Source organism: Lathyrus oleraceus, chromosome 2 (assembly GCF_024323335.1).
Source record: "Lathyrus oleraceus cultivar Zhongwan6 chromosome 2, CAAS_Psat_ZW6_1.0, whole genome shotgun sequence".
NCBI lineage: Eukaryota > Viridiplantae > Streptophyta > Magnoliopsida > Fabales > Fabaceae > Lathyrus > Lathyrus oleraceus.
Genome location: NC_066580.1, coordinates 197,206,137 through 197,231,043, shown reverse-complemented (window position 1 = coordinate 197,231,043; position 24,907 = coordinate 197,206,137). Strand labels below are relative to the sequence as shown.

The window sequence follows — 24,907 nt, the reverse complement described above, 5'->3', positions numbered from 1 at the left end:
TCTTATCATCCTCATCTAATTCAATGTATGCTACCCTTTCTCTCCTATTATTCATACTTGCTCTGGATTTTTTAACCTTCAGGTGCTTTACCTGTCGAACTCTATTAGCCAACTAGGGCATATCCCTCAAGTATTATGTATCTAATTTCTTACTAATGGATTAATCTAAACCTCCAATGACCATTTCAACTAACCCGTGCTCAAGAACTTATGTGAAACACCTTGCCTTTAGCAAACAAAATCTATTGAGATAATAATTTATTGGCTCAGTAAACTTAGGCTTAATACTAGCCAACTCTTTCAGACTAATCTTCGACTATCCCATGTAAAATTGTTCATGGAACAATCTTTCTAGACGAGTCCAATCATGAATCGAATTCACTGGGAGTGTTGTGAACCATGTAAAGGCATTATTTGTGAGAGAACTGGGGAAATATTTTATTCTCAGCTTTTCATTATTGGTGATGTCCCTTGCCTTAATTAGATACCTTGCCACATGTTCAACGATAGATTCACTAGTTTCTCCATAAAATTTCGTGAATTTTGGGACCTTCAACCCCCTAGGCAATTCGACCTGCAAAATGTACTCCGAGAATGGGGAGATATAGTTTGGCCTATGGAGGCCAATGTTCACCCCATTTCGCGCCATAATCCTCTTGACCATGGCCGCCAATTTGTTATCTCCAGTCATATCATCGTGTCGAACATGACGTATGACTTCGTCTGCGTCTTGATTCATGTTACCATTACCATCCTTGGTTCCCTTTCCATCGACACTTGCTGTTCGATCCTGGGAGGTTCGACTCCAACCCCCTGATTTTCCACATCTGCACGGGGTGCATTTCGACGGGCTTGGTTAACAATAGGGTTCTCCTCAAGGATTGCTCCTTGGTTTTTCTAAAACCCATTGCCTTCAAAGTTGTCGAGCTGCTTGAGGAACCCCAAAGAAGTATGCAATTCGCGTCATCTACACTGCCATTTGTTGGTTCATTTGGATGGTGTTTGAATCAAGTGATTTAATATTATGACCATTTGTTAGGCAAGCATATGGACCATCTCATGGCTACTTTCGTCCATCTACTGCCTTAAAACTGCTGCAGAGTTTGTAGTAAAATTGGGCATTTATTGGACAGAAAATCCCACCCCTAGGGGTTGGTTGATTCGACCCATATTTTTAACAACTGACCATACCCTTGTAAAGGTGAGAACATGTTCGCCAATGGGTCAGTGAATGTTGACGTCACATTGTGAAAATTTGCCATCATCGAAGATGGCATGCCATATGATTGTTCGTGACCGTTCAAAGGCATTGTAAATCCAGTCACATAGGGCCTGAATACAGTAGTTCCTATTGGAGGTGGGGTCACCGATTGACCTTGCATCCTCACAGGAGATCAAATTGGTCCACTGTGAGCGCTCTATGGTATGGCCATCGTACTCGCCATGGATGGAATCGCTTCGGACACAGATGATGTGGTCGTAGTCTCCCCTATCGGTCGAGGGGGTTGTTCTCCATTGTTATTTTCCGAATCATCATCCTTCTTACGTATCTCCCTTTTGGTATTGCTTCGTTATTTGTGGCTACTTTCCCACTTATTAATCTCGTGCAACAAAGTTAGAGAAACTATAAATGAAGAAATTTTATATACTTCAAAGATTTAAGCATTGGCCCATTGGGCGTGCCAATTTGTTTACCGTCGAAATTGGTAAATAAGCGTTAGTCTTCCAAATTCTATATTTTTGGTTACTCGCAAGATCTACTAGATTGATCCTAGGACATCTGCTTTAATTCTCTTCAAGTTTTATCACTTAGGAACATTTCGAAAATGCTCTTTTTGTTGAAAATTACGTTGACGTTTGTAAAGAAACGCAGAAATGTAAATGGCAATGTAAATAACCTCAAAGTAAATTTAAAAAGAAAGTAAATAACATAATTATAAATGATTTGATACAAAAGTATAAAAATGGTGATCACGCATACATTGCAATCAAGAACTCGTTTCTAAATAACATTAAAACTTTGAGTAATATGAAATTTTTTGTACAAAATGGAACACCCCAAACCTAAAATTACAATTTCTTAACATAACGCTAAATTTGTCCAGAAAGGCATAGCATTTTTGTAAGTGGGATTGTAAGTCTCTCATTCCTCATAGTATTGCATGAAGATTTTACCTCTTTTCCATTTATGAGAGCTAGTGGCATACTTGTTGATTTTATCCAAGTTGGAGCCCTTCTCATGGATGATGTTCAGGTTCAGTCTTCATGTTTATCAATGGATGATCGAGTCTTCTCCAAAAAATGACTTAAATAATTTTCTTCTTCCACTAACATTCACTAACATTTCTTTGTATTGACTTTATCTTTAATGTCATTTATTTAATGCAATTTAAATTTTAGCACTTTATCATTCATTGTCATTTACATTCATGCAAGTTGTTTATGTTTCAGTCATTTTTACTTTGCTCACTTGAGCCATACTTTTGTGCTTGTGATATATTCTTTGTGCTTGTGATTTTGTTCTGCTTGTGGTCTTAGGACCTTAAAATACCTAATAACAACAAAAACCCTAAAAAAATGTATTGATGGACTGTTGGACCTTTGTTTGTGACTTGGTTTGAAGCATTAGACTTAAAGTAGGCAACACCCCTGAGCTATGGAAGAACTTGGCCAATGCCATTATCTTGAGACCATTTCTTGGCCAATGCCATTCATCTGATACAAGCCTTGAGAGACTCCTTTGATTCATCTGTTATACTTTCTCTCTTGTCTGATTTATCATTTTGATCTTATTAATATCATTCGATGCTTGTCTCTGTGAGTATGTTTCAAGGGATATTTCATTTGATACATCTAAAGGACATTGAAGACTGCTTGCTTTTGGAGTGCTTAATGGGATGTTTAGTTATCTTTATTTTATACCATTGATCTTCTTATTATTTGCTTGGAAGATTATGCTTGTTGCTTGCTCAATAGTCCAAAGGAAATGGGTTTCTATCTAACATTATTGTCTTGTGAATGCTTCCCATAGGTTAGATCTTTTCAACTCTGAACTTTTAAATCTTGTCTATGATAGTCCCTTCATCTCCCCCTCCTTCTTTAATTTTAAAATCTCTCCCTCATTTTCAAAATTTTCTTTGTTTGTTGTTTTCAACTTAGACTTGCTTTAATAAGTAGAAAAATTAGCCTTGTGCCATTGATTCTCAAAAACGTTTTTCTTAATAAAATTTGTAAATGAACTTAATCATATTGACTTAACTTTCAAAAAGACAAAAAGGACTAACAACCTTATCAAGTCCTTTTGGCCATTTTGTGCCTTTTTCTGTTAAACTTTTCATAAAGAGAGCATTTAGATTTGAGTTATATTTGGTTGAGATATAATTCTCCAATTCCATGATATGTTGATTGTAAGTCTTTCCATTTATTAGGGGTTAATGGCATATTTGTTGATTTAATCCAAGTTAGAGCCATCCCTCTTAAATATTGTAAAGCACTCATTATTGGTGGATGTTTGGTTCAATATTCTCCCATTGATAACAAAAGATATTTAAGCTTTTGTTAAAAATCAAGCCACCCATCTGTGAAATTTTTACCATGAACTACGAGGCTTTGATCCCTCATTTTTATGTTGGTACGTAGGCATAAGACCGAAGGTCTTGTCAAACACAAAAATATAATAAACGAATTCTTTTCTCATCCTCAAATTCAATTTTTAACAAACATCTTTTTCAACTAAAACATACTTGCACACAAAAAAGGACTCCCTAGGAGTACCTAGGACACTTTGGGTTCTACTAACTTCCCTTTGTGTAACCAACCCCCTTACCTGTAATCTCTGACATTTCATTAGTTTTGATTTGAAAACTTCTTATCTTTGGGATTTGTTTGTACTTTTCCCCTTTCCTTTGGAAATAATAAAAGCGTGGTGGGAACTCTTGTTTTATTGGAGTTGAGTTATCCAATAGCTCGATAGCCATGAATTTACCGCTACATAATCCACTACAATTCATGCCACAAAGCTACTGAGGTCATCACATGAAGCCATGCAAAGTTGTACAAAGTTGGAGTTTGAAAAGTTGCTAAATTAAGCCATGAACATAACCCATGTACAAGTGCTCCAAATATTATCCAAATGAAGTGATATTTATCTATTTGGAAATATATCATCATAAGGAACAACTTTGATGTTGGGTATTTTTCCATTTGAAGCTTTTAACATGGAGAATTCTGGTCTTGAAGTTGGAAGAATCAAACATACTTAGAAATTTTCGAAGTTATAAGTCAAATGACCCCTCTTTCCACCTTGAATAACTTTTGATATGGTCTTAAAGTGAACTTGGTTCCTTATAAAAAGTTGTAGACCTTTCAATTTTGTTCAACTTTATCACAAATTTGACACCATTTGGAGCTTGCATGATGGAGTTATGGATTTTAGAAGTTGAGGAATTTTGCTTGTTCAATGATGAGGACCAAAATGGACCTATAATGTTTCCTTATAGTACATGACCTTGAAAATAGAATTTTACCTTTCTCAAAGAATAAAAGTTGAATAATACATATTTAAATTAATCATGAAACTTGGATCATCTTCATATCATAAAAACTAACGAAGTTATGGTTTTTAAAAGCTGGCCTTCTATCTAGGGCACAAACAAAATTACCAATAATCTTTCACCATAAAAATGACTTTCCAATCAAACTTAGCTCTTTATGCCAACATAAAATATGTTTTTAATATCATAAAGAGTAACTTTTCTCTTGGAATCATTTTCATATGACAAAAATTGTAGGAGATAGGGTCTAGGAAACCCTAGATTTGACCAGTTGGCTTTTATGGTCAACCTCCTTGAACCAACTTGCACACTTGAAGTTACTTTGATCTTAGGGGCTCATGGAGGATCATATATGATTATTATGAAATAGAATTAAGTATTCCATGATATCTTTGACCAAATGTTGAATAAACTTGCTGAGGAAGGCACACAAGATACCTAAATGAATTAGGGCTTCCATGGCAAACAAGCTCTAAACTCTTGATGAATTCTTGATCAAAATGTCAAATAAAGAACATGGGGTGCCATATATGATTCTTAGAACCATTGTGGATATTTTCTTGCTTGATCTCTTGCGTTGAGGGTCTTAAACCCTAGTTGTAAGCTTGGTGAGGCACAAATGGACACACATATTTCCTACAAAAGAAACTAAGCTACACTAGACATATTTTTGGTTAGTAAACAAAGAAAGTAAAGTATGATACAATCATATATGCTTGGTGATCTCTCCCAATTCAAACCCAATGAATGATAGGTGAGGAGGATACCAAGGTGTGATCCCAATTCCAATGCAAAGCTATGAGATGGCATGAGGGATAATAGGGGTCAAAATTGGGGTCTTACAGCTGCCCCTATTTAAGGTCATTCTATCCGGAGATGTGAAGGTTAAAATCTTCGTATCAATGCGGTAGAATGGACTTAAATAACAAGAACAAGAAACAAATTTTGGTCCCTAAAAGACCTCATGATGCATATGATATGAATGAAAAATATAATCTTCGTGGGGGATATATGCCACAAAGGAAAAGAATCTGGAAGAAACTGAAAGTCCACAGGAGCACAAATCACTCACTTAGGGGACATAGACTCTAGGGATAATATGATATGCTTAGGCCAGGCTATGACTTAAAAACTATTGGAGACACGAGGGGATTTTCATGAAAATGAACCAATGGAAAGACTCAAACTGGAGACAAAATCTGCATGTATCAGGATAACACCAATATAGCAGGAAAATATCTAGTAGGGACAAGCAGTTCGATCTTACAAAGAAATACGAATCCGAACTCAACCGAGGATGTCAAACTTCAACGTAGGAGGAAAAGAGATATATTATATACTACCTGTTACTAGGTAGGAAGATAATACACTCGGGCAGAGGGACATCTGTTACCGATTACTGGGTAAACATATCAAGGATGACTCACTAAGGAAAATCAGGAATATCCATTACTGGTTACTGGGTAAGAATAGCCTACTGGGGAAAATGAAGAAGTAGGACTTACAACTACCTGTTACTGGGCAGAAGACTGAAGGAAGAATATCCATTACCGGCTATGGTAAACATATCAAGGATAAACTACCCGGAAAGGAGGAAGAATCACCAACTACCAATTACTGGGCAACTTAACAAAGGTGATCAACCATAAGAAAGAGTTATACTACCAATTACTAGGAAATATACTCAAAAGGTAGGATTTACATCTACCAGATACTGGGTAGAAGGCCGAAGGAAGAATATCTGTTACCGGTTACGGTAAATACATCAAGGATAAACTACCAAGAAGAATCACCAACTACCAGTTACTGGGCAGCTTAACAAAGGTGATCAACCATAAGAAAGAGTTATACTACCAGTTATTGGGCAATATACTCAAAAGATAGGATTTACATCTACCAGTTACTGGGCAAAAGACCGAAGGAAGAATATTCGTTACCGGTTACGGTAAACATATCAAGGATAAACTACCGGGAAGAATCACCAACTACCAGTTACTGGGCAGTTTAACAAAGGTGATCAACCACAAGAAAGATAAGATTTACATCTACCTGTTACTGGGAAGATGACCGAAGGAAGAATATTCATTACCGATTATGGTAAACATATCAAGGATAGACTGTCGGAGAAAAAAATAAATGAAAGTTTTTGTTAACTCCCAGTTACTGGGTAGATCACAGAAAAAGCGACCAGCTGAACAAAGGATAAACTATTACCAGTTACTAGGTAATCGAGCAATGATAATCTACTAGTGAAAAGATAACCCGTTGGAGAAACGAAAGTAAATCCGTTGAGGAAATCAAAGAAGTAAATTACCTTTTACCGATTACTAGGTAAATTAACATAGGTAAAGTACTCAACATCAAGAAGGATATTACCAGTTACTGGGTAATAACCTCTCGGAAGACCAAAAGATATATCTAGGCAAGAACTAGAAAGAAACCGTCAAACAAGACTCAACCCAATGAGCATATAACTTAAGGGGAGTGGTTCCATCCAGAAAATGAACTAGGGAGGAAACAAAATTAACAATCATCCACGAGGAAATAACTCAATGGGGAAGAAGAAATGATAAGCTCTTTCTGCTTAAGGGGATGACACTCTACAATGAAGGAGGACAGACACACCAAAATTGCATGGGGAAATGATAACACCAAAGCCGAGGATCAGAAAAATCAGGTCAAATGCGTAAAATGCATAGTGAAATATCTAGTGATATGCATATGCATGTATATGCATGAGCATGTATATGATTATGCTGACGAACGAGTACAAAAGATACAAAAATGAAGATCCAATCATCACAACTAGATACTCGGCTAATCTCAACAAGATGGGAACACCAACTAGAGAACCTGCTAGGGATGAAAATATATCATCGAGGATATAAATCCTATCTTCAAATATTCAATTCCCTGGGGATAACACACAACTACGCACACAAGGAAGGTTAGGGATATCACAATCCAAATTCAATGCTCAACTCTGGTTGGGGAAAAACATGGAGAACATGCATCCGACCAAAAACTGTTGAAGACTCAACGCTCAGAGGAAATAAAGAGTATATATATCAATAGCAGTCACGAGGATTAAAACAAAACCAACTTCCATACTTGACTCTCAGGAGAGGAGGAATAATTGCTAGGTAATAAGAAATGGTTGACAAAGATCTTGCTTAAAGCTAAAACTCTCTGGGAGAGGAGAAAATACAGCTTGGCGACTTCACCAGGTATGAAAGCAATGCTGAGGATATCAACCAACATGCTAAGAATAAGAGAGATCTGCTGAGGATCCACATCTCAGGATGAGGGATGTATATATATATATATATATATATATATATATATATATATATATATATATATATATACTTCATAGCAACAAGTCAACGTTGTGGGGGATTTTAGGTCAATACCATATCAAATGGGAGACAACCCTACCGGGGACGACTATAACAAAACTGCTCAGAATCAAATATTGTCTGAATGAGGAGATCTTTCACCAGGAGAGGAAACTCCGTGGGGAATCCATATCACACAAAGAGGCAAAACTCTGAGTGAGAAACTCGTGAGAAGACAAACTTCTACTGGATATTTCAATAATCAAGATAAACTCTGTGGGGGATTCACTGGGGATTAAAATCCATCAGGACAAATCAGGCGCCATACGATGATGCAAACAACAACATATTCCTCGTAAGGAAAACAATAAGTCACAAGACTCTTCTTGGAGATTGAGAAATAAACTAATTCCAAGATACAAAAATATCAACCAGACTGTAGGGACTCATAAAGGGAGAAACCATCAAATAAAGGTGTGATGGGGACCTAAAAACCAAATAAAGGTTTTACTGGAGATCCAGGGTTCAATCCTAAAAATGCAAATTGAGGATGAAAATCCACAAAGGCTCTCAACTGGAGTAAGATGATGAACTATAAGGAGAATAACATATCAACCCTGCTGGGGATAAATGACAAACTGTTTGGGGAGAAAAAACCTCCAAGCACTGCTTGGGGAAGGCAACAATGCTTCATACGTCAAGACTTACCGTTCTTAGATTGTTGTTGGCATTCCTTTTTCAAATCCGATGTTCTTAAAGTAAATTCCTTATTATTTCAGAAAAATGGTTATTCGTTGATTTATTTATTTCAAATTATCATCATAAAAATTCAAATTTATTAAACATAAACAAATAATAATAGCAACCAAATGGATAAAGGCTCAACTTTATTTAATAGAATGGTAGTCCGCGAATGACGGACTCCATGGATCTTTACAAAGTTTGAAAATGGTAATGTACATGGAAAAAGGGCTACATTGAATATAATTGCCACTACTCTCCCTATCGGCTTTGAAATCCACTTAATCCTTGGTTGAGAATGATGAATCATAACCAACTGATTGGCGATGCTGCTGCAATGATCAGGACCAGCCAGATGCAATTACTTTCCATAATCCCTAACTTTTGCTTAGATTGCGCCAAGGTGGGGTACTCAATCTACCAGGATAATTTTTTTCCCATTATTTTATGTCTCTAATTTTTTCCTGGACTGCCCTTTCGGGTTTCAATCCACCGAGACGCTCATTTTTGCCTAAGTCGCCCTTTCGGGTTTTCAACTTAGCGAGTTGTTCTTTTCTTTTTTAGGCAAAGTATTTCTTAACTACATCGACATTCACATGATGAGTGAAATTTTCACCATCCATAGTTGTAAGTATCAATGCACCACCTGAGAAGGCTCTCTTTACAACATATGAGCATTCATAATTAGGAGTCCACTTGCCCCTAGAATCCTGTTTGAAAGATAAAATCTTCTTGAGCACGAGGTCCCCTTCTCGGAACACACGAGGTTGGACCTTCTTATCAAAAGCTTTCTTCATTATTTGCTGATATAACTGACCATGACACATGGCAGTCAATATTTTCTCTTCAATCAAATGGAACTGATCAAACCTGGTCTGACACCATTCAACTTCAGTCAACTTAGCTTCCATCAACACACACACACACTGATGGGATCTCAACCTCCATGGGGAGCACAACTTCCATCCCATAAATAAGAGAGAAGGGGGTTGCTCCTGTCGAAGTATGGACGAATGTACAATACCCATGCAAAGCAAATGTGAGCATCTCATGCCAATCTCTGTACGTCATAACCATCTTCTAGATAAACTTCTTAATAGTCTTATTCACAACTTCCACAACCCTGATCATTTTGGGTTTGTAGGGAGAAGAATTATGATGTGTTATTTTGAAGTCATTGAAGAGCTCTTCCATCATGTTTTTATTCAAGTTCGATCCATTATCAGTAATGATCTTACTTGGCACACCATATCGACATATAATCTGATTCTTGATAAACCTCACAACAACTTGCTTGGTCATATTAGCATATGATGCCGCTTCAACCCACTTCGTGTAGTAGTCAATACCCACTAAAATTAAACAATGTTCATTTGATGCCTTGGGCTCTATTATGCCAATCATATCAATTCTCCACATGGAGAAAGACCATGGAGAGGAAATTATATTCAAAAGTGTCGGAGGAAATTGAATCTTATCCGCATAGATTTGACACTTGTGGCATTTCTTCACGTACTTGCAACAATCAGATTCCATTGTCAGCCAATAGTGACATGCTCTCAACATCTTCTTTTCCATAGCATGTCCATTGAAATGAGTACCAAATGAACCTTCATTAACTTCTGTTATCAATAGGTTTGCTTCGTGTATATCCACACATATGAGCAAAACCATATAGAAATTTATCTTGTAAAGCACATCACCATTCAGGTAGAAGTTGCCAACCAGTCTTCTCAAAGTCTTCTTGCCTTTCAAAGATGCCCAAGAGGGTAAATCTTACTTTGGAGGAAACACTTAATATCATGGTACCAAGGCTTACCATCTTTGATCTCTTCCATAGCAAATACATGAGTTGGCCTATCATGGTACCAAGGCTTACCATCTTTGAAGGTTAATCTAGCTGTAAACGAAAAATGAGTGCCTTGAGGAGTAATAATCATTGCCCCAATGCCATTACCACACTGAACTAACTGCTCTATCAAATACCATGCCCCAATGGGAACCAGGCTTTATCCCTTCTTCAAGCAATGGTTCAATACAATCTTTCATCTTCAAATATAATATCTCTTCATCAGGGAAATTAAACTGCACTGACTGATAATCATCAATAGGTTGGTGAGCCAAATGGTTAGCCAAGACACTACCTTTAATCGGTTTGGTGAGCCAAATGGTCATCCAAGTAGTATGATTCAACATATACTGGCGCAAACGCTTAGCAGCCCAAGCAAAAGCACAACATGTCTTCTCAAGCTTAGAATATCGAGTCTCATAATCAGTGAACTACTTATTGAGGTAATAAATAGCATATTCTTTGTTACTAGACTCATCTTGCTGACCAAGAACACAACTCATACTCTCTTCAAGCACAATTAAATACATGATCAAAGGTCTTCCTTTAACAGGCGGGGACAAAATCAGAGGCTCAAGCAGATTCTTTAATACTTTCAAAAGCTTTCTGGAAATCCTCGTCCCAATCACAAGACTGATCTTTCCGAAGGAGCTTGAATATAGGTGCACATGTAGTAGTCATATGCGATATAAATATTGAAATATAGTTCAAGCGCTCGAGAAAACCTCTGACTTGCTTCTCAGTTTTGGGCGCATCCATTTCTTGTATCGCTTTGACCTTGGTAGGATCAACTTCAATACCCTTCTCACTAACAATAAATCCCAACAACTTACCAGAGCGGACACCAAATGTACATTTATTGGGACTCAAGCAGAGTTTGTACTTCCACAAACACTGGAATAGCTTCAATAAATGCTCAACATGCTCATCTTCAAACTTTGATTTGGAGATCATATCATTAACATAGACCTCAATCTCTTTATGCATCATATCATGGAAAAGAGTGGTCATGGCTCTTTGGTATGTTTCACCAGTATTCTTCAAGCTGAAAGGCATCACTCGATAACAGAGAAGATATTGAGCTTAGTTGTATTATCTACCAACATATCAATGTGTGGTAGAGGAAACTTATATTTAGAACTAGTTTTGTTCAAATCTCTAGAATAAACACACATGCAAACTTTTCCATCCTTCTTCGGAGCAGACATAATAATGGCCATCCATTGCGGATATTCGGAAGTAACAAGGAAACTGATATCAATTTGCTTCTGGACTTCTTCCTTGATCTTCACTGCCATGTCAGGATGAGTTCTTCTTAACTTTTTCTTGACTGGAGGACATTCTGGCTTTAACAACAATCTATGCTCCACAATATCGGTATCAAGACCTGGCATGTCTTGATAAGACCAGGCAAACACATCAGAGTACTCTCGGAGAAGCTCAACCAACCTCTTCCTAACCTCTGGATGAAGCTGTGACCTAATGTTGACCTCCTTGATATCATCTTCGGAACCCAAGTTGACAAACTTAATCTTTTCTTCAAATGGCTGAATGGTTCTTTCCTCGTGCTCAAGCAAACGTGATAACTTATCAGAAACGTATTCATCATCATTCTCTTCTCCGGCTTCAAACACATGGAAATCAAAGTTCGATGAGGGAGTATGGTCAATGTTTTCAATGGGTTTGAGAATCGACCTGCATAATGATTTGATATTTTGATTTTAGAAATATGAAGTACAAACAAATATTATACAAATATGGGAAATATTATTATTTACCATTTTCAGAAAAAGAAAAAAGTAAAAACATCATAGATGTGGATGAATAAAATTGCATTTTATTGATGATAATTTGAAAATGCCTGATAATGTTTTCACTTCTCCCTTAGGCATATGAGAAGGATTTTTCTATCAATAATAAGACATATTACTTTAAACGATGAATTATAACAAGAACATCAACAACAACCCAATTGTTGCAAATCTGTCCATGCGTTACAAAATTGGCACTATCTTCTTCTTCTTCTTCGTCTTCATCTTCATGAATGATCGTAGCTGAGTGTTGTTCTTCTTTGTCAATGAACCCTCCACTATGGAAAATCTGTTGCATAGCATTGACTTCTTTCTTAAACGGCCCTTGCTCAAATCCCAAACTGGACCTATTCTTGTTCTCAATCACTTCCACGACACGTCCCCACTTGTATGTGTCACCAATCTTAACAATCTCTCGTGCATATTTCAAAGAAGACATGGATGCCCCTATCTTCTGGATCACATTAGCCACATATAAATCTTAGAACGGAGTTCCAACAGCTTCCTCGGCTTCAACATACATGAAAGATGATAAATGGTTCACTAACAGTGCTTTCTCACCCCCAACGGTGACAAGCTTCCCATTTTTGACAAATTTGAGTTTTTGATGCAGAGTCGACGTGACTGCACCTTCCTCGTGAATCCATGGCCTACCCAATAAACAACTATAGGCCAGGTGAATATCCATTACATAGAAAGTAATTTAGAAATTGCTCGGACCAATCTTAATTGGGAGGTCAACTTCTCCAATGATAGTTTTACGAGAACCATCAAATGCTTTTACAATTACACCACTATATCTCATGGGTGCTCCTTGATTAGATAGCCTAGCCAAAGTAGACTTGGGTAGAACATTCTAAGACGAACCAATGTCTATCAAGACGTTGGACAAAGCATCCACCTTGCAGTTCATAGATATATGGAGAGCCAAATTATGATTCCTGCCTTCTTCTAGAAGCTCTTTATCATAAAAACTCAAATTATTGCATGAAGTAATATTAGCAACAATGTGATCAAACTGATCAACTGTAACATCATGTTCAACATAGGCTTCCTCAAGCACCTTTTGTAAATCCTCTCGTTGTGCTTCGGAATTCATCAACAGAGATAAGACATAAATCTTGGAAGGCGTCTGGAGTAGCTGCTCCACGACGTTAAACTCACTCTTCTTTATCAGTCGGAGCACTTCATCATTATCATCCTTAACCTTCAAACTGTTGGATTCACCAGACTGACATATTGGAGTGTTAACAGGATCAACCAAAGGAACATATGCCTTCTTCCCAACCACGACATCCTCCACAACCTTCGAGGATACTAGACCAAATACTCGGCTGCTTCGGGTCACCTTGACAACATCAGCAATGCTCACTACTGAATTAGCTGTGGGAAGAGGAACATCTTGCCCATCTTTAATCATAGTAACATCATACTTGTAGGGCACAACTTTATCGGGTGTGTATGGGGCTGAGACCTCCAACCATATTACCAATGGCGGTACCGATCTATTGCTTCTTTTACTATTGTCATACTGAATTACCATTGGTTCAAAAGTTTTGAAAATCGGAACAATCACATTCTCATCATCGCCCAGATCCCTGGCTTGTTGGATTTGAATCATTTCTTCATCCATTAACTTATGAATGTCCCTCTTCACAACCATACACCCACGTGAATTAACACTGCAAATGATACAACCACCATGATCATGCTCACACTCGCTAATTAGACATAATGTCTTGTACAGCTCTACCAAAGACCTTTGGATACGTCAGACATCAAAAACTCTGTACTTATCAGGAAAACCGTCCACCATATTTACAAAGGAGTTACCATGAGCATGCAACAAATTAGCTTTAACATTTGGTGCACGGTCCTCAAAGGACACCATCCCACTCTTTATCAATCGTTGAACCTCATACTTCAACGGATACTAGTTCTCAATATCATGGTCGGGTGCCCCTTGATGATAGGCACAATGCTGATCTGGCTTATACCACCATGGCAGAGGTTCAGGCATATGCGGAGAACTTTTGGGATGAATCAAATTCTTGACGACAAGATAGAGATACAATTAGGTATAGGTCATCGGAATAGGATCAAACAAGACCTTCTTCCTCTCATAATTATTGTGCTGATTATTGTTGTGATTGGTGCTGTGATGAGTACGTTGTTGTTATTTTTGTTGAGGTTTAACCGGTGTTGATTGAATGACAACATTATCGGTAAACATTGGAATGACAAAGGATATTTGATGATGCTATTGAGATCTGGAATTCTTCCTTATATAAGGCCTTTTTCGCCTCTCCACAGATACTGAATTTGTTTTTCCCTCCTTCTTATTTGAGAAACCACCCCCATACTTTTTACTAGTAGATGCTTATTCTCTAGACAATCAGCCCTCACAAAAACCTTCTTCTAGATGCATCCCCATGTTCACCATCTCGGTGAAGTCATTGGGAGCGCTAGCAATCATATGGACATAGTAGAATGAACTTAATGTCTTGAGAAAGATCTTCGTCATTTCCTTTTCTTCCAACGAAGGACTGATTTGAGCGACAAGCTCTCTCCATCCCTGTGCATATTCCTTAAACGTCTCTTTTTCCTTCTGAGACATCGACTGAACCTGGTCACGATCAGGCACCATATCCATGTTGTACTTATATTTCTTGACAAAGGCCTCATCCAAGTTGTTGAAAGTATGAACGCTACCACTATCTAGACCCATGTACAAACGAATATCGACACCTGTCAAACTGTCTTGAAAATAATGAATGAGTAACTGATCATTATCTGTCTAGGTTGACATCTTGAGGGCATACATCACAAGATGTCTTAAAGGACAAGTGTCCCCCTTGTATTTCTCAAAATCAGGGACCTTGAACTTAACAGGGATCTTCACATTGGGCACCAAGCAAAGCTCATAAGCGCTCTTTCCAAACAAATCTTTTCCCCTCAGGGTCTTCATTTCATTCTTCATCTCTAGAAATTGATCCTTCATCTCATCCATCTTCTCATACATATTTCGACCCTCATACGGCTCAAAATGATAGATAGTCTCCTCAACACGAGGCATAACATGCACAACATGAGAAGGAGTAGACATGACCGGGAAAGATGTCGGGATAGGAGAAATAGTAGGAGCATAACCTTTAGGCACAAAATTTGGAGGCATTCCCCAAGGGAATCCGGTAGGCATAGAGTGTGCAGGCTGGTTGACAGGAGCCACCGACACTGGTGTTGAGATGATCTCGGAGATGATTGTCCGTTGTTGTAGAGTTGCAGGAGTTGGAGCCGCCTGAATCTGAGTTGCAATGAGAGACTCCATAAGAGTGGTAAGTCTAACAACTTCTTCCTTAATGTCATGATTCTCTTGTTCCAAATTATCCATCTTGCGTTGACGATTAGCGCGAGTGTCGTATTGATGCGTCAACTTGACTGATACAAAGATGAAGATCATGAGACACCTGGCCGAAGGGCTAGAATGTAAGAAACCTGTGATGCAAATGATGCATGAATGCAATGTTTTTGATTTTATTATTTTCAAGGAACATACAAAGCCTTGTTTGCAAATATTTCAACAATAATAATCAATAATAGAAATTTGAATTGACCATAAAATCTCATTTTTATTCATAAATTTTTGGAAGGATTACATTGAGTGCAATTTCAGAAACCAAAATGCAAATACAAGAGAAAAGAAAAATAGCATCCTAAGGATCCCTATCAACCACATCATATGAACTGGCTAAAGGTGTGTACCTCCTTCGAATGCGTCTGATCTCTGACTCGTAAGCGGTCTTCATATGAGCTTTCTCGTTGACGAGTTGATCATTGATCTTCTTCCAAGCACCGAAAGACTAAGGAATACTAGAGGAAAATAAATCCTCTCTCTCTCTCTCTCTCTCTCTCTCTCTCTCTCTCTCTCTCTCTCTTAGCTGCACAATCTTCGAGTATCTCAATGAGTACATCCTTGTCTTTTAACTCAAGTTGCAATTTCACTTGCTTTCGATTCAAAGCATGGAATCGTTCTTCCCAGAGGTCCTTCTCTCGCTTCATCTTAGCTAGTGCATCTTCCAACTCCTCTACATCTTGGTTAGGGAGATTTGATGGCTCAGCCACAACCATAGACATAGGTCTTTCACAAGCATACAACGTCTTAAGCTCCAAAGCTCTCTTCTTCACCCAACTAGTGTAAGGTTCCAAAGCTACACAATTACACGGTCCAAGCTCGACTCTTCCCTTCCTATGGACACTATGCCACGCACGCACCATCCTAACCTTAAAATTTTGGGGATCTTTACCCTCTTGATAGAACAGACCTTCTAATTGAATGTTATTAAGTATATCTTTCAAGGGGAACCCAAGTTGACGACGAGGCAAAACAGGGTTGTAGTTGATTCCTCCTTGTGTGCCAATGAGAGGCACATTAGAGAATTCACCATAATTATCAATAATCTCCAAGCCATCAAATACATGATCATACCAAGTAATATCATCATTAGTAAGAGACATAAGTCTCTGAGACCACCATAGACATTGCTTGTTCTCCAAGAAGATTGGTGTCTGGGGCAAGTGAGAAATAAACTACTTGTATAGAAGAGGGACGCAACACACAATGGTTCCACTACCCTTAGAATTCCTTAGATGTAGAGAAAAGTACATGTCACCCAACTGTCATACCCTAAATTTTACCCTGAGTTTTTCACTCGTATCAACATAGCATGAATCGATCCATTTTGTCATGCATTTCATCAGTTAAAAAGAATTTATCAAGATTTTAGATAAAAAGTCAGGAGTTTTGGCATTTTATCTTATCTTAGTAACCTTCATTCATCATATGTTGATTAAGAAGTCGAAAGACTTGATTTCTCGATCTCAGTGCATCATTCATTCAATTACATCTTGTTTCAGAGGTTCAGAAGGTGAGAATCAAGAGCGTTGTCGTTGTCTGAATATATGTATAGGTTTTGTTTGTGTTTGAGAATGAGAAGCAAATGGTCCAAGGGAGATTCATCTGCGTCTAATTGTCTGTTCGTATTTATCCAGTCAGTGAATCAGTGCATTCACTAGATGTTTGCATTTTATACTTGTCACCACATGCATTTTATTTCGCATAGTGCTTGGAATTTCAGCTAGGTTAATTTTTTGGATCTACAGACAAATCGGTCGCACCGTTTCTCAACTGTATGTCGAATTAGCGGGCGAAAAATTTCAAAACTGAGCTTGCAAACGTCAATTTTATTAATCTACGATCTGCGTAGTTTAATCTGACACACTCCTTTTATTTTTTCGACTACTTTTTCGGTCGCATTTCAATCAATCTGAGCCTTTAAACCAGACAATTTTTATTTCAAAATTTTATCAAAACCTGTATATTTTTGAGAAGTTTATTTTGTCTCGATCATTTAAGTGAATTCAATTTATTTTTTGGACATTTTACGCCTGATTTTTGTTATTACTATTTTTTTTCCGATTATTTTTATGTTTTAGCCAATTTAGTTAGTAAAATTAATTAAAATTATTTGTGTGTTAAATTCAATTTTATTTTTATTATTTTTATTTTAATTAGTGAAGTTTAATTTTTATTATCATTTAATTTAAGAGTTAGAAAGAGTGCAAAATATCTTCAAATTTCTCCTTTAAGAAGGAGACACTTGGCGCATGGTTGTGGAAGGTTCGTGGCATGTGATCAACCCACATGAATTAGACATAATTTCTTTAAGTATCATTTCTTCTTATTTAAATCACAAGATACTTGATGTAGAAAAGAACAGAGCAAAACACCTTCTTCCTCCTCAAGAAAGACTAAGATTATCTTCTCCAAAACTTCATCCATTCAGCACTTACCACATAAACCTCTTATCTCTCTTTCACTCAACTCTACTCATGACAACCATAACCTCCGTTTAATACCAACAACACAAAGCCATCAAATTTTTCAAAAAAAAGAACACACAACAACCGCTGATTCAAATAACCAAAGAAGAAGAAATTCAGTTGGAGCATTTTATCGAATACTTGGTGCGCGACGGCAAAATGGAAATACTGAAAACAATTTTTCGTCAATGTTCGACCCAATACGGAACATCATCAATAACAATATGACAACAACAATGCAAAAAAGGGAAATCAAAGGAGAAGAAATGGAACATCAGGTTCGCTAAAGACGTATAACCGTTAATGCTTAGATCATCACCATCATCGGCGAACAACACAACTATCTGCAGTCGGATACCACGGCTCTGCTTCGCACTGTGGCGCTCACATCCAAATCGAGCCAAAACGTAAGAGAAGGGTTTGCCTGACGCATAGATTGTGGTCTCTGCCGCAGTTAGTCCTGCGCTTATTGAAGAAGAAGAACCGTATTTTTTCTTGACGAGAACACAAAACTATTTTTGCAAGAAGCACGGTCCTAAGCCTTAAGAACTGTAATCATCATCGTATTCACTTTGATTTTCTTTTCCATCGCGTTTCGGAGCTTCCAGATGGGGTCGTACTCTTGCACGGTATTGAAGAAAGAAGAACGTTACATCGCAGTAAGTTGGTTTTTCTTTTCCATATTTCTTTCATATTTTACTGTAACTGTATCTTTCCATTTCATGTGCATTGATTTTCTTTGTTTTGTTTTCATTTCATACAATTTTTATAATTTAGTTTTATGTTAAAAGAATTAATATAACATATAATATAAAATTAATATTTTAGAAAACTAGTACTAATTAAAAGCAAATCTAAAATTAACAAAATAATTAATGACTAATTAGGATTTTAGGAAGTAATTAGAAACTTTTAGATTTTTAATGTTTTTCTTAGAATTTAGCTTCGTTTTCTTTCTTTTTAGAATTAGAATTTAAAAAGGGATTAAAAACAATTAGGGACTAATTAGAAAATTAGAAACTAATTAGAAAATTATAACATAAATATATATATATATATATATATATATATATATATATATATATATATATATATATATATATATATATATGTATATATATATATATATATATATATATATATATATATATATATATATATATATATCAAAAATATAATCTTGTAAATAAAACTAGTTATTTCATTCTTGTATAAACTACCAATTTGTAAATAAATTGATTTTACACAAAATAAACTTTTTCATCAACCCTCGTACATAATCAAAATTTTCACATATCACATCAAAACTTTTTTAAGATCAATTTTAAAATTAAAATTGAATTGCTTTACATTTTCAAAAGTTTATTTCCCATAATAATTTGGAATGAAAAAAAGGTGATTGGGTTTAGACCTCTTCCCTTCCCGAGTGTTTGGATACTGTTGTAGAGCTCTATGTCTGAACATTCGTCTTCCATTATAAAAAACACGTTAATTATTAAAATTAAGTTTGGTTCTCCGATATATATATATATATATATATATATATATATATATATATATATATATATATATATATATATATATATATATATATATATATATATATATATATATATATATATATATATATATATATATATATATATATATATATATATATATATATATATATATATATATATATAAATATAATCCTGTAAATAAAACTAGGTATTTCATTCTTGTATAAACTACCAATTTGTAAATAAATTGATTTTACACAAAACAAACTTTTTCATCAACCCTCGTACATAATCAAAATTTTTACATATCACATCAAAACTTTTTCAAGATCAATTTTAAAATTAAAATTGAATCAAACACTTGATCCAACGTCAAGTTGCTTTACATTTTCAAAAGTTTATTTCCCATAATAATTTGGAATGAAAAAGAAGGTGATTGGGTTTAGACCTCTTCCCTTCCCGAGTGTTTGGATACTGTTGTAGAGCTCTATGTCTGAACATTCGTCTTCCATTATAAATAACACGTTAATTATTAGAATTAAGTTTGGTTCTCCGATAGAAGAAAAAGGTTGATTGGGTATCGACCTTCTCTTTTCCGATTATTTGGACACTGCTGTAGAGCCCCTTGTCTAAATAATCGTCTTCCGTTAATAAACCTTGACTTTGTTCGTCACACATTCTTTCATAATACTTGAGAAGAAAAATGACTGATTGGGTTTAGACCTTCCTCGGTTTCCGATTATTTGAACATTGCTATAGAGCTCCCTGTTTGAATAATCGTCTTCAATTATAAAACATATTCAAATAAATCAAACCTATATTTTCTCACCCCCGCCACATCCAAATTATTTTCATAAGTTAACTTCTGACACTTGATCCAACGTCAAGTCGTCCCCCTGTTTTTAAAATCCTTTCACAAAAAAAATGGAAGAAACTGATTAAGTTTAGACTTTCTCTGTTTCGAATGTTAGGATACTGTTGTAGAGCTCAATGTTCAAACATTCGTCTTCCATATTAAAATACAATAATTACTAGAATTAGGTAATTTCTCTTATAGAAGAAAAAGATTGATTGGGTATCGACCTTCTCTTTCCCGATTATTTGGACACTGCTGTAGAGCTCTTTGTCTGATTAATCGTCTTCCGTTAATGAACTTTGACCTAATTTGCCACACGTTTTCATAACAAACTTTTGGATGAAAAGAGAGTGATTGGGCTTAGGCCTCTTCCTTTTCGAGCATCTGAGTACTGCAGTAGAGCTCCCTGCTTGGATGTTTGTCTCCGCTTAAAAATAAATTCAAACTTATCAAACTTGTTTTCCGCCTTTGTGCGACTCTGAGAAATTTTTCAGAAAAGAGTATGCGACAACTATTTTGATGTGAAACAAACAAAGACTTCAACCTCCAAGAGTGAGAATCAAGTAAAGATTTAATTGCTCAAATGTGATCCAAGCATCACTCTCTATAAAAGCAATCCATCAAGTAGTTCTCTTTGGGTAGAATTACGTATGCCTTGAGTTCTTCATAGCACCTGAAGATACGTAGGAGCAGGATTGCAAAATCTTGTCAGGCACATTAATATTAAAAAGCCTAAGTCTTTCCTTTCTTTCTTTCTCTTTCCTCACCCAATAAGTAGAAGATCGCAAACGATATCGAGCTAACACTCTAACACGAAACTAACTAAATGGGTCTCATCGAGTACGATGGATGTGAGGGGTGCTAATACCTTCCTCTTGCATAACCGACTCCCGAACCTGATTTGGTTGCGATGACCATTTATTTTTTCTTTTCGTGGGTTTTATCGATATTTCCCCTTTCCCTTTTTGGGAATAAATAAAGTTCGGTGGCGACTCTGTTTTGTTTATATTTCGAGCGTTCCTTACGCTCGGGTATTTTTCGTGTCGCGACACCAATAGAGTTGGAACAAGATTCCCAATCAAGAAGATTCTAATGGCATTAACATAGAAAAAGTTATCAATGTTAGGGAACAATGCTAGACCATAAATAAGCAATACGAAGATAGCCTCGAAGGTGTCCATACTACCAGCTTGAGCAAAAGTGGTAGCTCTCCCAATCAGAAACTCAGAAGTCAGACCTCGGATAACTCATTTCTTCGTCATATTTGCATCAAGCTCAGGTTTCTTCAAATGAAGAGCATTAACTATGACTTGAGATTTCTGAATCTCCTCCAATCCACTAAAAGGCACCTTATCAGATACGGGTATACCCAAGAGATAAACATACTCCTCCAATGTAGGCATAAGATGATAATCGGGAAAGGTGAAGCACCGATAGAGAGGATCATAGAACTGAACCAAGACACTCAAAAGTCCTTCAACAACCTCGGTAGACAGCACAGATAAAACCTTTCCATGATGTTCCTTGAAATCCAAGAGATCAACTACAAAGGATGTTAGCTTCCTTAACTCTTTCAAATCCGGACATCCGATATCGTATCTCTTAGTGTTCCTTTGTCCATAATCCATGGTCTGAAAATATTTGCAAATACGACCTTAGTTCCTTGAAAATTATTCCTATGATGAATGTTATGATGTGCATGAATGCATGAATGCAACAATCACACATAAGGGATTATACACAAGGCAAACACAAACAGAGGTGAATGGATGAATGAAGTCATCATCAAGATCAATCATCCATTTTTGGTGGATCAAGGTTTTCACCTTATCAACACCTAACACCCAAGATCCATTGATATTGATGAGACTGATCGGATCAACCAAGAATAAAAGGTTTTGTTGTGAGTCACGAGCATGGAACCGGGTTAAGAACCATCCCAAAGGAGTGTACTAATGATAAAAACCTGTAGAGCATGTTCTAAAAAGTTCCCAGAGTCGTGATCCCATTGTAGCGATGCATTTGTGACCATCAAGCTATGGATAAACCTGACGTCGTTGGAAAATCAGAGTCACTTTTATTGTTTCCAAAGGAAAGGGGAAAATTACGAACAAAACCCAAAGATAAGAAGTTTTCAAACCAAAACTAATAAAATGTCAGAGATTACAGGTAAGGGGGTTGGTTACACAGAGGGAAGATATTATCACCCAAAGTGTCCTAGGTACTCCTATTGAGCCCTTTTTTATGTGCAAGTGTTTTTGTTAAAAAGATGTCTGATAAAAATAGAACGGGGGATGAGAAAATAATTCATTTATGATATTTGTGTGTTTTACAATACCTTTGGTCTTATGCCTACATACCAACATATAAATTAGGGATCAAAACCCCGTAGTTCATGGTAGAAATTTCAAAGGTTGGTGGATTGATTTTAACAAAAGTATAAAGAAAAAAGGGGCACCAAGGCCAAAAGATTTGAGTGAAGTTGTTAATTATTTTTTTCTTTTGAAATTGAAGTCAATATAATTAAACTTATTCACAAGTTTGATTAAGAACAAAAAGTTTGAAAATTCATTAGCATAAGGCCAAAGTTTCTACCCATTAAAACATGTCTAAGTTGAAAATACAAATAAAGAAAGTTTTTGAAAGGAGAGAGAGATTTTGAAATTAAAGAAAGAGGGAGGAGATGAAGAGACTACCCTAAAAAAGAATAGAAGTTAAGAGTTGAAAAGATCTGACCAATAGGAAGAAATCTACAAGACAAGAACGTCAGATAGAAACCCATTTCCTTTAGACTATTAAGCAAGCAACAAGCATAAGCAACATCCAAGCAATTAATAATGAAGACTAATGCATCAAATAAAGATAGACAAAACATCCAAGCTAGCACTCCAATAGCGAGCAATCCTCAATTGTCTTCAAATGTATCAGATGAAATATTTCCTTGGCAAACTCACATAAACAATCATCAAACACAATCAATAATAACAATAAAATAATCAAGCACAGAGACTAAGTGACAGATGAACCCAAGGGTAAACTCAAAGCTTGCATCAGATGAAAGGCAATGTCAAAGAAGTCTCAGTCTCAAAGTAATGGCATTAGCCAAGTCCTTCAAAGCAAAGGGAATGCTGCCTACTACTAAGTCTAAAAGTTCAGATCAATTCAAGGGCAAAGGTCTAACAGTCCACCAATATATATTTTTTAGGGTTTTTATTGTTTATTAAGTATTTTAAGGTCCTAAGACCATAAACAGAACAAAATAAAAGGCACACAATATATACAAGCACAAAGATATGGCTCAAGTGAGCAAAATGAAGATTACTTAAACATAAACATCTTGCATGAAATGTAAATGGCAATAAATGATAAAGGTACTTGAATTTAAATTGCATTAAGTAAATGACTTGAAAGTAAAGCAATATTAATAAGAGGTTAGTCAAATGTTAGTGAAGATTTTAATTGTTTAAGTTATTCTTTAGAGAATAATCAACCATTCATTCACAAGTATGAAGACATGAATCAAGGCATCATCTATGAGAATGGCTCTAACTTGGATAAATCAACAAGTATGGCACTAGCTCTCACAAATGGAAAAAATGTCAAATCTTAACACAATGCCATGAAGAATGGGAGACTTACAATCTCACTTAAAATAATGCTATGCCCTGTGGGGAAAATTTAGCTCTATGTTAAGCAATCATAATTAGTCTTATGTATAAGTCACAACTATCTGAGATCGGGAAGTAAAAATATTGGTGTTAATGCATGTTAGAGATATGGTACCAAGAACCATACTCCTAAAACATACCACACAAAATTAAAATGGGATGAACCTATCTCAATCAGGCTCATGTTGATTCATCTGACACAAGGTCATTGATGAATCAACTAGCAATTGATCCTTGAGATTTCATTGGTCAATGAGTGGATTGGGAAAGAATAGGGATTAAGATGAAGAGGGGAGGGAAAATAGAAACCCAAGTTGATCACAGGAGGAAATTCATATGATCAATACTATCCATTCATTTTGAGGGATGAAATGTACATTTCATTAACCCCCTAAATTCAATGGTATTAATCAAACAAAAGTTAAATCAACCATGATAAAGGCCAAACAGAAAGTCAAACATCACAAGGTCAACCAAATAACTCAACAATATTTTTAAACATATTAAATAATTAAAAATCAATTTTAAAATGAATTAAAATGCATTTTTAAATGGACAAAATCTCAAATCCCCTCAAATCACTCAATAAATGGCCAAGGGATTTATCCTAGATCAAACGAGGTCAAAGGACCTTAGACAAAAGAATTTATAATTTTTGGAAAGTCAGAAGTATTTTAAAATATTTAAAAACAAGTTAAAAATCATCTAA

The 24,907-nt window shown here is 36.1% G+C and overlaps 1 protein-coding gene across 1 annotated transcript in view; it reads right to left on the bottom strand.

Moving 5' to 3' along the window:
• The window catches only part of LOC127122583 (uncharacterized), a gene marked incomplete at its 3' end in the record, with an annotated part of 69,337 nt that extends 56,460 nt beyond the window's left edge, over positions 1 to 12,877 (bottom strand). The window contains exons 1-3 of the mRNA XM_051052892.1: positions 12,854 to 12,877; positions 12,412 to 12,746; positions 11,942 to 12,176 (exon numbers count right to left, since the gene is read on the bottom strand). Of these exons, the coding sequence (XP_050908849.1) occupies positions 11,942 to 12,176; positions 12,412 to 12,746; positions 12,854 to 12,877 (594 nt within the window). The remainder of the gene's footprint in view (positions 1 to 11,941; positions 12,177 to 12,411; positions 12,747 to 12,853) is intronic.
• Between the last annotated feature and the right edge of the window lie 12,030 nt (positions 12,878 to 24,907).